Genomic DNA, 17,741 nt, shown 5'->3' on the forward strand with positions numbered 1-17,741 from the left:
TGTCTGTCAAACGCTGCTCTCTGAGATGCAGGCACTCCAAAGCTGAGGCTCTGTGGGCCAGGCACTGGGCAGTGCTGGCCTTGGGCTGGGTGAAGATGTTTCACCCTGAGCTGCAGCACCCAGAGGCTGTGCAGGACAAGGCACAGGACAGCACTCGGGGCTGTCAGAGCTGGCACCCTTGGCTGCCAATTCAGCCATATTTTAAAGTGGATTTTAGCTCTTTACACATACACAGCAAATTCTCTGCTCACGATTTTGGAATCCCTTTTACAATCAGTGAAGACTGACCCTAAAATTCCAATATATGTACCCCCAGAGCAGACATATGAAATAGGTGAGACAAAGCATGGCTTGAAAATGCCTATATTTCTTCACTAGTGCTAAGGAAAAGCTAGGATTTCTCACCTTGATTCTGAAGTTAAATTGAACAAATCTTATGCTTTGTGTCCAATTTTCCAAACACTTTATGTAATTCTGTGGTTTGCATCCTCAGAAACCAAGGCTGAATTTTCATACCAAGACAAGATTTACCAGCAGTGCATTTTCATTTTTGTAGCAATATTTGTGCTAATAATAATAATAATAAAATAATTATAAAATTTATGTGCACGATTTAAAAAACTGATTAGCAAGTGGAAGAAAAAAAAGAACCAAGATAGTAGACCAGTCCACTGAATTACAAAAAATTTAGATTTCTGAAGGAGGAAAAAAAAATTATCCCTTTAATAAGATATGCTGTACATAGAAAAAAAGTAATACTAAGTGTTGTCAATTCCACTTTGCTGTGCACTTCTATGCACCAAGGATGGCTGCACGTGAATAAGGATAAAGTGATTTCTGTAGCTAGGCCTGTTTATGTAGAACTTGGGGGTGTATTTGCTATTTAAATGGAAAATAGTATTGTAATGCTTAAAAGCTCTGTTGTGTCTCTGTTGTGCAAGCTGTTTCTGTATTTGAAGTTCTGTGTTGCTTATCTTGAGATCCAGGTCCATGTTAAAACATGTTGCATGGAAGTTCTGCCTACTTCCACTTGAACACAAATGGGCAAATATTCAGTGAAAGAAAAAGGATTTTGTGCTTGCAAATTATACTAAATTGGGAAGGAAAATAGTGCAAATAGAGATGACTTGTGAGAACAGAACTTTTGCAAAACAGACACAGAGAAATGAGGCAGAGGCGCTCCTGAAAAAATAACAAAGACCTTTTTTTTGGTTTTTTTTTTTTTTTTTTTTTTTTTTTTTTTTTTTAATACTGTTTGGTTTGTGATGGTTTGTTTAGGCTGAGAAGTTGATTAAAAATAAAAGGACGCTGTTTTGGTACAAAACTGCGGGTGTGGCTCAGTGAACTCAGCCGGACAGGGTAAGGGGACCCGAGCCCCGCTGCGGTTCGCTCCCCACGCCGCGCAGAGCTGCGGACGGGCGGCGCTCGGGCCGGGCAGCGGCAGCTCCGCGCTCCGGCCGCGCCCGCTGCGCACCGGCGGAGCCGCGCAAACCCTGCCCGGGAGCGGGACAGAGCTGTGCTAACCCTGCCCGGGCAGCGGGACAGAACAGCGCAAACCCTGCCCGGGGACAGAGCCGCGCAAACCCTGCCCGGGGAGCTGAACAGAGCCGTGCAAACCCTGCCCGGGGAGCGGGACAGAACAGCGCAAACCCTGCCCGAGCACCGGGCAGAGCTGCGCAAACCTTGCCCGGGGAGCGGGACAGAACAGCGCAAACACTGCCCGGACATAGAGCCGTGCAAACCCTGCCCGGGGAGCGGGGCAGAGCCTGCCCGGGGACAGAGCCGTGCAAACCCTGCCCGGGGAGCGGGACAGCGCTGTACAAACCCTGCCCGAGCAGCGGGACAGAGCTGTGCAAACCCTGCCCGGAGACAGAGCCTTGCAAACCCTGCCCGAGCAGCGGGGCAGAACAGCGCAAACCCTGCCCGGGGACGGGACAGAGCTGTGCAAGCCCTGCCCGGAGAGCAGGGAACAGCTGCGCCTGCCCGTGGTCTCCTTGCGCATCCCCTGCAGGCAGAGTTTGCTCGACTCGTTGAACTGGCTCTTTCTGTCTCGTATTTTTGGCAAACTAAGAATTTCCTTCCTGATAAAAATGAACGGCGGGCGCCCCGATTGGGCGTCGCGCTGGGGAGGATGTGACATCAGGCACATCTCTCGCTCGGCTGGGTCGCTGGCTGCCGAGCAGGGCAGCCCGGGAGCTGTTGCGGTCAATCCCAGCCCAGGTGCTCGGGTTTCTGCCCAGGGAGCTGCCGGCACCACGTTCCGGCCGCCGCAAGGGCTGCTCGGCTCATGCGGGCACAGCCTGCGCCAGGGACCGCTCCGGCCGCTGGGGGCTCGCCGGGAACGATGGAATTTGAACTCTGGAACCCGAGCACAAAGTGAAAAAACAGCGCTGGGGCAGACAGGGCTGAGATGGACGATGAGAGAACAGATCAAAATGCCAGCAAACTGCACGGAGCTGCAGGCCAGGCATGTGCAGCGCCGCCGGGTACCCCGCGGATGAGGGGTAAGTGACGCTCCTTGGGGACAGACGGGGCTCTGCCCTGCCCGAGGCACCCAGGGACACGGCCAGGCTGCGGGGCTGCTGCTCCTGTGTCCTGCTTCGGGACAGGAGCTCAGTCCGCCCCACAAAACACCCCTATGCCTTTGTACTTCTGAGGGGATTTTAAAAAGCTGTTTCTGTTTGATTTTGGTTGTTTTTCTTTCGTATCACAGAAAAGAGTGGTTGGTTTTGGACTTCATTTTGTGCAGGCAGAAACAAATGCAACGCTTGGAAAGCAGCACACTGAGAAATAAGTTGAAATGTGGCGTGTTTGACTTAAATTAGTGCCAGCAGGAAGTTCAGCACTGGCTCAATTTCTCCTTTTTCTTTTTCTTTTTCTTTTTCTTTTTCTTTTTCTTTCTTTTTTCTTCTTTTTCTTCTTTTTCTTTGTTTCCATTCCCTTCCTCCTTACTTTCCTTCTTTCTTTTCTCCTTTCTTTTGATTATTTTAATTTTTGCTTTTCATTTTTGTCTTCTCATTCTTCTTTTTTTTCTCTTTATCTTTTATCCTTTCCCCTTGTCTTTCAGATGAACAGACCTAAGTGTTGTTTAGGCTGAGCCTAGTGGGTTCTTCTGCAGTGGCATTGCTGTGACCAGTGCTGTTGTGGGCACATAATAGTGAGCAGTTACTCAGACCTCACTCCAGTCATTGCTCTGTGTCTGGCCCAGAGCCATTGAAAATATGACATGGTAAGAAAAGACAAGTAATTTAACTTCATATCCTGAGCTGGATGTGTTCAATGTGGCTCTGTTTCTCCTTCATCTAATAGCGAGTGCAGATGGAATGAGGTAAATTCAGAAAATGTGATTTTACGCTGTCCTTGCTCCTTTTCTGGGCTGTTCAGGATGTTTCCATTAATACCAAGTTGAAAATTAGGACCATAAAACCAAAATGCAAGGCTGACCAGTCTATCTGCAGTGTAGTCTGCCTGCCCTCGTGTGTGCCACGTACATATAGCCTGAGGCTGGGATGAGCAGGAAGGCACAGCAATATTATTATTAGCAGTGTGAAATAGAACTAGTCCACACTGGAGATGAGCTCCAGCAAAATGGAGGGTGGAAGGGCGGAATCCCACATGGCACAGTGCTGCACACATATCATTTGGTCCTTTGAAAATCAAAGTTTAGTCCATTCCTTTCACGTCTGCCTGTTCCTTAGCAGAGTCAGTAAGCTCTGCTGGCAATTTCCAGCGGGAATGTATTTGGCTCAGGCTATGTATATCACAAACTTTAGGGACAGCCTTTGGGTATGAAAAATACCATTTGTAATACTGTTCTCTATAATGCTTTAGGATTTTGTATCTGCAAATATGAATGCACGAGCATACCTTCACTGGAAGGACTTAAGAGCCCCTTTCAAGTTGCACTGTGCGTGAGAGGCATGGGAGGAAAGCAGCCTAGGGACAGGCATGGAAGGTGGAATGCCCTCACATGGTCAGAGGTTGGGAAAAGTTGCTTCAGCCATCACCACTAACAGCAGTGCTCTAGAAAGGTCCTGAGAGAGCTCTGTTGTGCACAGGGAGCAGTCAGAATTTGTATGTGTGCATGGTGATTGCTATGAGATTCCCTCTGTGTACACCACCCTGCCAGTGTCACGTGCCTGAGTGATGGCAATGCCATCAAATATGTCCAGAGTTTGATGTAACCCTGGGCTGGCTGGAGTTTTCTGTAGTGGAAGGGGAGCTAGGTGACCCAAAGCCACTGGAAGCCAGTGGGATTTGGATATCTAGATGCCGAACTCCTGGGGTCTGACTCAGCCTCCCTGTGGACTAAGGTGTGGGTAAATTTTAAATGTGGACAAATCATCTTGTTTCTTTGTGAAAGAGCAGTTGTACCTGTTTTTGACAGTCAGGAATCCTTGTTGCAGTGGTGATACATACAATGAACAGCTGTGTCCCCCACACACACTGGCCTTGCTACTCCATATGCAGCTCTGGTGGCAGAGTGTCTGGGCACATTAATGAAAGTCACTAGATCAGGATTTTGAAAGCCCATGGTCAGCTGGAATTGACATTTGCTTAGGTCTTAATCAAATACAATACAGATCTTTTATATGCTGACAGTGTGCCTCCTCTGAAGGGTAAAAGAGGGCAGTGAGACAAGGAAATCCACTGCAGCCTTTCTCCTCTTCCAGGCAAGAAAGTTGAGTTCCAGCCTTGAGCAGGCAGAAAATAGAAATATGGTTATTTGCCAGGAGGTGATGCCTTGGGTCAAGAAACTGGGGAAATTTGCCATTCCTTCCCGGGGCTTTGCCTCCCTGGCATTGCTTCAGGTTAGAGGTGCTGGCTGCAGATGGAGGTAGGGCAGGAGAGACATCAGCCTGGGGCTGTGCAGTTCATGGCAGCAGATGTGGAATTATGCCATCACAATTAGTCATCAGTCAGGCCTTCAATCCTGCTCCTCCCAAGGGATCCAAGGCTGGTGTGATGGGCTCCCTAGGGCTCCCTAAGGCTCCACTTCCACCTAGGGTAAAACTCTAGGTTTCTCTCAATTACAGAACTCCCAGATGGATTATGTGTTAGCACATATCTCTTTTATTTTTCACTGACATGTATTTTTAGTGCTTATATGGTCAATCTTTTAATTCATTGTTAAAACTTGGAAACTTGCAAGCCAGTGGCCAGTCTCCACAGATGGCTGATCTGGCTCTTTTTAGGGTTTCAGCAGAAAGCTGTCTTTTCTCAAGCAAGGACTGAATGGATAAGATCCACACATGGACATGTCCCTCTTATGTCATCATGACACGATGCTATCATAAGTTGGTACAATGCACAGGTTGGTACAGGCACAAACACCTGCCAATATTTGTGGGGCCAAAGAAAGTTCAAGTTGCAGCTCAAAAAACTTGTAGTTCAATCTAAATTTTTAGAATATCTATAAATATACTTCTGTTACAATCATGCCGTTTAGCCAATGGCATTTGTTGCTAAATGGGAAAAGCTTTTTACATACCCTGGGAACACAACTGACTGTAACACAGGCAGGACCAGCAAGAACAGCACAGTCAGATAAGCATCAATTTGACACACATCACTTAGAGCAAAGCTGGTTTAGTCAGTTAATCATTGCATGCTTTAATAATTGTAGCTCAGTTTTGCTGTCCTTATGAACCAGAACCACAGCTTCCAGAATTGGCTGTCCATCCTTTGCTAAAGCCAAAGGATGTTTGGAAACCTCATGAAACTGTGTAAATGTTGTGGGATGCAGCCCATGGAACATAGAAGGAGGCAGGCAGAGCTCAAATAATGCTAATAACAGAGAATAGGGATTTCTTTAAAAGCTAATTCATAGACTCATAGCCAGGTTTAGATTGGAAGGGACCTTTAAAGGTTGTCTAATTCAACACCCCTGCAATGAGCAGGAGCACCTTCCATTAGACCAGGTTGCTCAGGATCCCATCCAACTTAACCTTGAATCTTTCCACAGATGAGACATCTCCCACCTCTCTAGGCAACCTGTTCCATTATTTCACACCACCACATTTTCACATCTGGCCTAAATAAACCTTCTTTTCATTTAAAACCTGTATGATCATCAGCTAATGTGTAAACATTCTTTTAAAGAATTATAGTGGCTTATTAGGGTTTTTTTGCTGAAGGCAGACTTGCTGCTGTTAAGGATTCCATTCCATGCATGTGCTCTAATATGGTTCCTGAGAACCTCAGCAACTTGGCCAGCAAATTGGTCACTGGAGTATTCTCTGTAGCTGGTGGAAGGAGAGTGGGACATCTCCAGAGAACAGCAAAATGTCTTTCCACAGGAAGCTGTGTGAAGTGTTCTCTGTAAAGGCTTCGCTTCCTTCCCAGGGGGAACCTGGGACATTGACATAGAGCAGACACTGGGTTTTGAGTGCTGGGATGTAAATATCTCTCAGAGGGGTTATTGCTGTCAGCTGGCTCTGAGCCATAAAATGTGTAATATGGAAAATCTCCCTCTATTAAAATTTGCACAGTATATACATGCTGTACCTCACTTGGTGGTTTCAGCAATGCAGAGAACACAGCTATTACTTAAAATGCACCACTCATAGCAAACACTGAAAACTGAAAGACAGAATGAACAGGTAGCACAATTTGTCTCCTTGTACTTTGGTCCCTTCTCTTGCCAAGTGTTGTTGGCTCTAGTCTAGCTCTGAGCAGGGTAAATGACTGATCAGCCAAACCCTCTTCAAAACATATTCCTTTTGAGATAATTGGTAAAATGCAATAAGTTTGTGGGGAAAAAAAAAGGCCCTGGAAATAATTCAGAGAGAGGGACAAGCTCAGCCAGATCCAGGTGATGTTCTGTAAATCCCTCTCCTGTCTTCAGGAGGGGAGTGCAGCTGCACAGTGCAAACATGGGATGAGTTAAAATGCACCCAGAGGGAAACCATCTTCATGTCTGTCTCCCTCTCAGCATCTGCTCCAGAGAAATCTTGGCAGCTCCAATAAAGTAGAAGGGAGGTCACACAGTTGAAGTAAAGTATGCTAGTGAAATAGAGTTTTTAGCCTTTTTCCTGACTTTGTTTTTGTACAGACTTTGTTTCAGACTGGTCTCCTTTACATGAGGCCTCTATCCATGGGCGTCTGCTTTCCCTGAAGAAGCTCATTGAACAGGTACCTCTCCCCTGGGTTCATGTGGTCTCTGCAGGGTTTGTTCAGTGGATGAATGCCCTCTGTGCTCTACTGTGAAATTTCAGGGTGAGAGAATTGTGTTAGCCAGGCCACAGTGTAATCTGCATGCAACAGGCTTTTCTTTCCTACAGTCAGTTCCTTGCCCAGCACAAGCTTTGTGCACTACTTTGATGATGTACTGAGCTATCCAGGGTGATGTGTTAACTGTGGCAGAGGTAATGGGATCACTGGGATCTCTGGATGGCTGAGGGCAGCTCCTCTGCACCTCCTGTGTGTGCCTGTGAGCAGTTTTGGTGCCCCAGCTGAGGGGCCAGCTCTGGACCCAGTCATGGGTCTGCCTGAGGCTTCAATTCAGTCACCAGACATTTGTTTCTGAAGTGCCTGAGCATATCTCAGGGCCCTGGTCCCTCCACAAGGTCAGGGATAGGTAGAAATGATTTCTGAACCTCACCGCTTTGTTTCTTCAAAATCCCTGGGTTTAACCTGTGAAGGAGGTAATGGAAAGGGAAGGGGTGTTGGAGACTCTTCCAGCTTAGTCTTCTGGAGCACCAAGATTGTTAGAAACAAAAGATCCTGTGGAATCCAACCAATGTTTCTGATGCATTTCTTCCCTTCGGTGGTTGCCTCGAGGCAAAGAGCAGAAAATACTTCAAGAGCATTTCAGGGTTCAAGCCAGTCAAAGAACCACAACATACTGTCCCACTGGACAGTCCACTAAGCTTCTGTGCTGGTTTTCAGGGTGTGCAAGGCATGGCCTCAGGTATGCTGTGCCAGTATCCACTCCAGCCAAAGCATCACAGCCTCTTCATCCCCTTCAGCTGCTTACTTGCTGAGAGGAATAGCTCCAGGAAGCTGGGGAAGGTCTGGTTACGTAAGGCTTTTAAAGAAGGGGTTTTTTTAATTGTGGATTTTGTATGGGGGTTTTAGTAGTTGGTTGTAATGATATTTTCCATTATCTTATCAGGGGAATGATGTCAATCTTGTTACAGCAGACCAGGTGTCTCCTCTCCATGAAGCCTGCCTGGGGGGTCATGCTGCCTGTGCCAGTGTCCTGTTAAAACATGGTGCTCAGGTGAGCAGGGGATGGACACACCACTGTCTCCAGTGTTAGGATGTTGCATGTGATGTCATGGCAGAGTATCTCTGTGATTTACACTCTGTACTTAGCTCTGCTTGAGCTACTTCTGAAAGGCACTTCCTAATAAAGCAATCCAAAAAGCACAGATATAAGCAGCAGTTATTAATGTTCTTTAGGTAAGGATGAAATGTTCTCATCTTTCACAAGAACAAGGGGAAGTTCATCTTGCAAAGTGTTTATAATCCTGCAGCAGTTAAGGATGTGTTTTGTTTTATGCATATATTAATCTTATTGGTATCAATATGCAATCTAAAGTAGAAGCATAGGAATGTGACAATCAACTGACAAAAAATGGGAAGAAAATGGAAACAAGATGCAAGTAAAATGGTGTAATGGTGTCTCATGGCACTACTTTTCAAGCTAACTTCAAAATTATAATGAATAAGAAAATTCATTCATACATACATTACCTTACCAGATATTATCTTTCAATTTAAAATTTAAAAATAAAAAGAAAATAAGGAAGGATTGCAAACTTTCAGCTAAAATTGGTCTGTTTCAGAAGAGGGCTATGGATAGGTGTGTTTCAGCTAAGATAACTGACAAATAGTCATACATTTAGCTTGGTAACTCCTGAGAGACCCTGGAGGGGCCCTGATGATTTTTTTTTTTTTTTTTTTTTTTTTTAGTTAGAGAGACAGGGGAAATCTAAACAAATATTTTTTAAATGATCATTTTAATGAAAAGTATTAGTCTTCAGAAGCACTGAGGAGTTTTGGCATGGAATTAAATAAAAAAGATTGAAACCCCTATTTTCTGCTGAGAAACTGGTTCGTTATCATCAATTCTTAAATACCAAGAAGAAGAAAAGTCTTGCTGGATTTTTGTGTTATTTTCCCCCAGGTGAATGGAGTGACTGTTGACTGGCACACACCACTATTCAACACCTGTGTCAGTGGCAGTGTGGCTTGCTTGAATTTACTGCTGGAGCATGGAGCCAGCCTACAACCACCCTGTGACCTGGCATCCCCCATCCATGAAGCTGCAAAGAGAGGTAACCCCACAGCATCAGCCTCCTTTCCATGCTGCTAGCAGCCTGTTGAAGTGGAGGAGAGGGATAAAGAAGATCCTTTTCTTGGTTTGGGTCGTGTAAAATGCCTTGCTAATTGGTCTCATCATGAGGGGTGCAGTTCTTCCCACCCCTGTTGCTCCTCAAGGGCAGGTCAGCTCAGCTGTCAGATCCTCTGAGTTCACCTGGAAGGGAATGCAGTGTCCAAATCAGCTGCCTGCAACGTGGACATTTCAGGGAGACATCTGGCTAGCTTCAAAAGGAGTGGAGAGAAACATGGAGTGATTCATCTCATCTTCAATAGACATCTGAAATGAGTCAGATAAAATGTGAGGGCTTTAGCCTGTGAGGCTTTAGCCTGCTGTGCTGAACGTGGCTTTTCAGCTCCTGTTTTGCTGGCTGCATCCATTGGAGTGGATGAAAGCTTATACTACCACCTCTTGACAAAACATTGAATCCTTGCCAAACTACACTGCTGCAACAGAGAATTTGCTGAAAAAAAAGCCTGATCTCTGTGAGTTGACTCTTCCTTTATCCCTTTTAAGGTCACGTGCAATGTGTTGAACTCCTTGCGTCCCATGGGGTAAATATAGATCACAACGTCAAGCACCTGGGTACTCCACTCTATGTAGCATGTGAGAACCAGCAACTCAACTGTGCCAAGAAGCTGCTTGAGTCAGGTAAAAACAAAAATAAATAATGGTGTACTTTCATTTCCTGCAGCATCTATCTTTGGACTATCTTTGTATCAAAGATTTAGAGGAGCTCCTGCTTTGGGACCAGGAGATGTTTCACTCCTAAGAGCAGCCCTGGTTAAATGTGGTAGCAAGGTGATCAAGAATTCAGCTTGATAGCTCCCAACAAAATGATGGGTGGTCCTGGATTTCACATGGCTGATTGTGTCAGGAACAAGCTATTCTTTCCAGTGTCTGTGCATGTGATGCTGTGGTTATTTGAAGTGAACAGGAAGAAATTTAATTTTTAAATTTATTTTTCACCTCCTCTTTACCCAAAACAATTGAGTCAGCCACTTTTATATAGTATTTCTGGAAGCATGTTTTGATTTCCAATGAGGTCATAAAAAATTGGAGACACTTCCAACACAGAAGAAGGTTCAGCACTCTATCCTTTGCATCACACAAAGCTGTAACTCTAAATGCTTGGGTAATTACAGAAAACCATTTCTTGTTATCCACAGTAGTACAGGTCTTCTAGCCAAAGGGGTCATATAACCTAAAGTAGCTACATAGCTGGTACAAAAATGATGGACCAACAAAGCTACTTTAGAAAAATAAGCAAAAATCATATATATCACATTTTGGTAGGTCATTGTTTAGTACGATGACCTTTTTTTGGGAAGAAGTAAAAATACAAATTAATCTAAATATTTTTAATTTAATCTAAGTTAAATGTTGGCTACTATTTTCTTTTTCCTGCTATTTTTTCTGCTGCCTCCTGTATATGGGAATGTGTACTCTAAAAACGTTATAGTTTTGAATTAGTTCTGCAGCTCACCTTTCTTAGGGTGTTTTAGGAGCCACTAATCCAGGGTAATGAATCAGGGAACTCTCATCAGGGGTGCTTATGCCCTCTTTGACCAAGGACCTCAAGAATTTTTCCATCCTTGCATTTTTCCCCTAACAGATACTTTTTGGAAATCCCGCGAGCTTAAGCCTCCAGTACAGAGCATGTTGAAACCCTGCCTTTATTTTAAGGGATGGGAAGCAGAGGTGGTCCATAGGTGGAACTGCACCTTTGTCTTGCTCCAAGATACGCTTGGGCTGGGCTGTGGGTGAAGGATTTCCTCCTGCACCATTCCTCTGGGCTCATTTTCTTATTCACAGCCCCACTCCTCAGTCAGTGAGAGCTGTGCTTGTGCAAGTTGTAGCACCAAGCCCCAGCGTAAGGGAGCCCAGCTCTGGGTGCAGGCTACAGCACTTGTGTGTTACTCAGAGAAATAGCAGCTAGTGCAGGGAATGAAAATGGGCCACTGTGCAGTCATGGGGTTCTCATTGCTGTCTGCCCTCCTGTTCAGGAGCAAACGTGAACAGTGGCAAGGGCCTGGACTCCCCTCTGCACACGGCTGCCAGGAATTGCAGCGTGGAGCTGGTGAAGCTGCTGATGGACTTTGGAGCAGACCTTTGGCTGAAGAATGCTGAAAACAAGAGGCCAGTGGAGCTGGTCCCACCTGGCTGCCCTGTGGGCCAACTGTTCCTGCAGAGAGAAGGTGCCCCTTAGAACTTGTTTTAGGGAAAACCCACACAGACTATTGCACGAGGCTAGGCTATTCCAGGCTGCTGGCACTGGGAAACTGGGAATAACTGAGCTAACAGTGAACTAACTGTGATAATGATAAGAAAAATAACCCATCCTGAACCTCCAGATTTTTAATCTACTGCATCAGGAAGCAATCATCTTGAGCTTGCCATTTAATGCAAAATAGAGTTGAGGGTGAATAAACAAGCAAAAGATGCCTTAGAAATTAATGGTAGCTTTTTTCATTACCTAAAGCTTTGAATTTAGTGAGAATCTGTCAGTTGCCTTGTGTCAGACAGCAGTAGACCCAGGAGTGTTCCATGGAGTGTGCTGACAAATGCAGGCAGCAAATCACCTCTGATGGGAATTGAGGCTAGGTAGGGAGGATGAGGTTTGGGATCTCTGGGTATACAGTAGATGGTCAGGTTTGTCTCAGCACAAATACACAAATGCAGATTTGCAATCCAAAAAAAATTAATGCACGTAATACTAAAAAAAGGTATATTGAACGTCGTTTTTAATTCTTTGTCCTTTACTTTTATTCTTGGGTCAAGCTTTTACATAGATGCAGAAATATCTTTAAAATGAAAGGCTACATGATTTTTTTATATTAAGGAAAATTGCACAGGAGCTATATAAGGGATTATATATTTATATTCATTTATACACTTGACTTTCTCTAAAGACCAACCTTATGTGCTGAATAATAACAGCAGTATCAAACCATAAGCTTAAAATTTAGGAAGAGTCTGTTTCATTCTTGTAAATTAAATAGTTTCAGACAATTTTATTTTATTTTATTGATTATGAAATCTTTAATGAATTATGGAGAAAAATGTTACTTATTATTGAGGAAAATTAGAATGAGATCCACAGTGTCTACTCATTTTTATACTTGTGTTCTTCCTTAGTTTTTCTCAAGTCATTCAGCAAGCTATATACATTACTAAATAATCTGGATTTTCATTGTTTTAAACAAATTGGTGATTTGTTTATAACAGTTGCACATTGATGAGATTGTTGCCATAGAAAGGTAAAATTGGAATAACAAAGTGATGAATCAGGCCCTGCTTGAAAAAGTAATGTGAAAGTAGCATGGAAGCAACTGTGCTGTGCATGTTATGCATGAGCAAAGGGTATTTGGTTTCTCAACCTAATCTATGGCACACAGAGCAGTGACCTCTGAGTTCCAGTCCCTGCTGCATTCAGTTCCTGACTGCTGTGGCACTGCATGTGTCCTGTTTATTTGAGATAGAAAAACATTTCAGGCACGCCCTGTGCTGCTGGCCTGGAAACGCTGCTCAGGCTGAGCTGACAGCATGGGCAGTGAGGACCTTTCTAAGTGAAATTCAGCAATCAAAGTCAGAAACAATAAATGCCTGAAGGGAATTTTCCTGTGGAATAGTGGTTTTTCTGATGTTCTCCAACATGCCCTTCTCTGAGTGGGGTCATGCCTGTGGACAGCTGATGTCTGTCTGCTTTGGCTGGCTGAGCAATTGTGATCTAGGAGAGTGGGGCAAGAGCTGCTCTCCTGCTCTCCTCCATGCAGGGCTCCTCTCCCCCCAGAGCAGCTGCTGGAGCCCTGCAGCCCATGCCAGGCAGCTGCAGGAGCGTGTTTGGCCACCAGAGATGAGTTGTGAGTGTGCTGACCCAGTCACCCTCCCAGGACCAGCCCAGGGCAGGTGTAGTACATGTGGTGGTTCCCTTCCTAGCAGATCACTGTGCTGCTGGACCATCATACCTGCTTACATCTCAGGGACAGTCCTGTGTGGGGGTGGGAGAAATAGTTAATGCTCCAAAAATATACTGTGTGCTTCTGTTTGCAAAATATTTTCCAGTGTAGTGTCACTGCTTGTGTTTTGATAAGTCTTCATGTTTTGGGCTTGGTTGTTTTTTCTCTTAATGGAAGCTTTTGTTTTTTTAGTGAGATGTTTGCAGGCAGAGCCTTTATCTGTGGGATCAGAGTCAAGCACAAGTGCAGTGTGATACTGCAATAGTTTAGCTAGCTTGCCCTGTTTTGTACCCAAGAACAGGGTAACAATTCCTATGTTGCACAGCCCTTGTGATATCACAGCAGCTTTCAGCCTTGCAGAGCTGCTGGAAATGTGGTGTCCTGCATGAGGGAAGTCTCAAAAGCTGATCAAAGCTGCCACCTCACTGCATTTTTGTTGTGGCCTCCCTTCCTTCCCTCTGCTCTGCAGGTGGGAAGGCACCTAAACTGTCCCTTCCCAGCTCACTCACCTCCCTCCTGCTTTCTGCAGTGTCCCTTTCATGTCCTCCCCATTCCCTGCATCCAAACCCCCCATTGGTGCCCATCTTTTACCTGCCCTCCCAGAGCCCCTGCCACCCTATACACTCATCACCCCTGTGCAAACAATGCTCTGCAGGGCTGAACACTGGTGGGTGCTGCAGGTAGAGCTTCACATAGGAATTTCCTCTTCCTGAAAAGGATTTCCACTTAGATTTTTTTTATGAAGTGACAAAGATTCTTCAACAGGGCTCCCATCCATCAATATGGGACCGGTTCACCTGGAAGGTTTAAATAAAGAACTACAAAGTGCTTCTTTTGCTATGTGTTCATCATCACTGTTATGAAATATGCCTCAAGAAAGCAGTGGAGTGAAAACTTTGATCTCACTGGGGGAGTGAGAGGAGGGAAGGGCTTTTAAAGTAGCATCAATCATCTCTTCTCAGACAGTACAAACATTTGTACAGCTTAAAAGGGAAAGGCTGATGCTGCTGATGCCAGCTGAGGAATGGCAGAGTGACTAGGCCTGGACTGGACTGCAGGTGGGCAGGTGTCCTTTGGGGGTGCAGGTTTGACTTTTCAGTGCTCAGTGTGGAAAGCTGGTGAGAGGTGGGTGGCAGGGGGTGGGTTGCACAGCTGCTGTTTCAGGTTTATAGTCCTGGCATTATAAAGCCATGTGTGTAACCTGTTCCCTGGATCTCTCTCAGGGCCACTGTCTTTGATGCAGCTGTGCCGCCTGTGCATCAGGAGGTGCTTTGGATACCAGCAGCATCAAAAAATTACTGGACTTCTCCTCCCAGATGAGCTGAAACATTTCCTTCTCCACATTTGAGCCTTTTCATGTTCAAAACAGTGCCTTTAATAACACAACAAGGTTTGTTGACTTTTTTCATCGCTAGTGTTGCCAGTGTTTGCAATGATAATTTATGGCAAGTTTTGGTCTCCAGTAATGCCCAGGTCAGAGAAGCACAGGACTGACCAACTTGCTCAGTTCTCAATGCCATCACCCCCACCAAATCCATTTGGAAAGAAAAAGTCCTGCATGGTTGCATAGTGAAGCTTGGAAATGTGATGTGAGAGCCCCCTTGAAAGCACAGAAAATTAGCATAACATTTTAAAATAGATCTCCCAATTCTCTGGCACCATTTCAGAGGTCTTGTGGTTGACAACCCCTTACAAAGAAAACACATGTCCCAGCCCAGCAGCAACAGCATTTCATGTGAACATGAGGCACACCAGGAGAGCTGCAGAAAGCTTTCTCACATGCCTGCCACCTGTGAGGGCTGTGCCCACAGCACCACGAGGAAGGGGAGGGAACCCAAGTGAACCCAGCTGCCAAGCAAGGAAGGTCCTCTGGCAGAATTTATTCATTTTCTAAGGGCATCACACTGCAGACAGATAAGCACCAACCAACATTTGCATTTAGGCCAGCATCTGAAACAAGCATTTCTGCCCTGACAGCAATAGGTCACTGCTGATGGCAGTCCCATACAGTGCCATAATAGTGGGGCAAAAGTTTTTAATCATCCAATAAAGAAAATTACTCCTGATACTTTGAGACATAGAAGACACTTCAGAACTACCCATTTTCTCCTTGTAGCATGTTAATTTTCAAGGACACAAGCTAACAGGCTATCAGTACTAAGCATTGAGTGCTCTTCTTTTCTGCTCTGAAAATTAGATGATATTTCCTAAGCATTTTTCAGCATGCATCAGAAAAACAACAGCTTCTACACCCCTTCTCCACCCAAGAAAATATTAAGAATGAGATAATATTTTTTTTCTGAGAGAGTTGCTACCTCATTCATAGCATTTTCCATGGGAGTGGTAATAATAATGCCTCTAATGTGTGGTCATAAAACAAACAATGAAATCAAAATCCTTTCTAAATTTAAAAGCAGTGGGCAATTACTGCACCCTGCTCGGTTGCTGGGCAGTTGACTCAGTGTATGACATATGTAGTTCTTATTCCACTGAGGTCATAAGAACAATTATTTCCAGCTAAACATTAACATTGGGCATTTTTCTTTCCCTTTCAGAAATGGGTCCTGCTGCCACAAGCCAAAGTGCAGTTGTGACCACTCTGCTCCCTTGGGTGCTCCCCTGGGGATATGAGCTGCCTGATGGATGTGGGAGCAAGGATGCTGAGACTCCAGCTCTTCTTCCCATTGCCCTGTTTCCTTTTGAGCTCTAAACCAAAGTGCATCTGCATCACCTGGGAGCAGCAGCATGCCCAGCACCCTGAGGGGCTTCCATGTCACCCCTGAGCTCAAGGGGCAGCCACACACTCAGTGCTTCTGGAGATCCTTTTTCACTTTGCTGTGGAGACCCTGTAAGAGGGGGCTGGGAGTGCAAAAACTGCTGCCATCCCTAACAGCAGCAATGAGAGACACAGAGCCCTCAGCTCAGAAGAGACTGGCAGCCTTCAAGTACATGAAAGCTGATTTTGGTGTTCACCAGTGTGCCAGTGTGAGCAGTGCCAGCCTGCCTTGTGCAAGGGGAATGTTAGAGAGGAGAGGTCAAATGCTGTCTGGATGCTGGTATTTGATGTAAATCACAATTCAAATCCTTGTCTGCACAGCATGGCTGCTGGCTGTAGGTGTCCAGTGTGATGGTTTGATTCCTTTGTGCTGACACATCACAGTTCTGTTGGGTTTGTGGGACACTAAATTGTACCCTAATGGGACAAAATGACAAACACAGTTAGGTCTCTAACTCCTCTGGTGATAGAGACACTTGGGAATGTGTCACTTATCTGACCCAATTCATCACACATACTTGAGCCATGTGAAAATCAACTGGCTGGTTTAAGATGGCCTTCCATCTGGTTTTCCTCATGCCCAGGAAGAAAAGTAGACATCTGTCTTCACAGAGGTTAAATAAAAGCAGGTATCTGGGATGGGGAAGGTATATTCTTCTAAAATCACTGTCTTAATTAAGCTGAATCTGCATTGGACAGTCAAGGAATGGACAGTGAACCTGCTGCTTAAATTTTGGACATTAAAGTGTGCTTTGGTGACGCAGTGGAGAGCTGGAGTTCCATTTCATTATATCCTAGATGATGAAGAAATATTTGTGTATGTACTAATTTTACTTTTGCCTTTATTTTGTAACTTCAGCCAATGGGTTTATAGGAGTAATTACAATACCAGAAGAAAATTGCTCCAAGAACCAGGTGAGGGTGTTGCTTCTAGTTTGCTTTTCTTATGAAAATTTCATGGTATGACTCTTGTTTACTTGAATTTCTCTGCCCAAGTGGAATTAGAATGAATTCTGTATGCTCAGTTTGTATCATCTCTGTGTGTTTACTTATTTATTTTCATAAAAATTGTGGTCAACACTGGTGAAATACAGCTTTATGCATCAACACTTATCCAGTTATAAACTGTTGAAGTACATGATGCAAACTGAATAAGCTCTTTATAGGTGAGGTTTGGATTTTTTCTATATTTGAAACCATTCAAAATGTAATGCAGGATTTAAATGATTGTCAGGAATATATTTATTCACATTCTTTCTTATTTTTATGTAAACAGTTTAATGGTAGTTAAGTCACACAATTTTGTAGGATATTTTCTCAGAAATAAATATTTCATACTCTTTTGCTTGTTAATTTGTTTTCATTCAGTTTTTAAATGATAAGCCTAATTTTTTGGATTGACTGATAGTATGGAGTTTTGAATTCTAATGTCTTGCAATCCCACATGTCGGCAGGTAGTGAACAGAATATTTCCTTTAAATAAAACTATAGTAAATATGAGACTAAAATGCAAATACTGTACAAAACTTGCCTTTTGTTGATGTTTTAATGTAGAGCTGGCTGGACTCCTGAAATTCCTTCTTGGCTCACTTGAGGATTGAAAAAGATGAAAAAGTGAAAGAAATATGAGGTGAAAAGGAGATATAAATTACACAAAGGAAGAAAAAATGTAATTTTA

General features: G+C 44.4%; 1 protein-coding gene across 1 annotated transcript; it reads left to right on the forward strand.

Annotated features, from left to right (window-relative positions):
• The first annotated feature begins 2,164 nt into the window (after positions 1 to 2,164).
• ASB9 (ankyrin repeat and SOCS box containing 9) lies at positions 2,165 to 17,416 on the forward strand. Its single transcript, XM_054654579.2, has 8 exons — positions 2,165 to 2,504; positions 7,055 to 7,134; positions 8,117 to 8,224; positions 9,134 to 9,284; positions 9,845 to 9,979; positions 11,335 to 11,526; positions 14,511 to 14,677; positions 15,843 to 17,416. Exons 1-7 carry the CDS (start codon positions 2,411 to 2,413, stop codon positions 14,633 to 14,635), a joined length of 885 nt encoding a protein of 294 aa, XP_054510554.2. The 5' UTR covers positions 2,165 to 2,410; the 3' UTR covers positions 14,636 to 14,677; positions 15,843 to 17,416.
• Positions 17,417 to 17,741: the final 325 nt, after the last annotated feature.

Source organism: Agelaius phoeniceus, chromosome 2, assembly GCF_051311805.1.
Source record: "Agelaius phoeniceus isolate bAgePho1 chromosome 2, bAgePho1.hap1, whole genome shotgun sequence".
NCBI classification, from domain to species: domain Eukaryota; kingdom Metazoa; phylum Chordata; class Aves; order Passeriformes; family Icteridae; genus Agelaius; species Agelaius phoeniceus.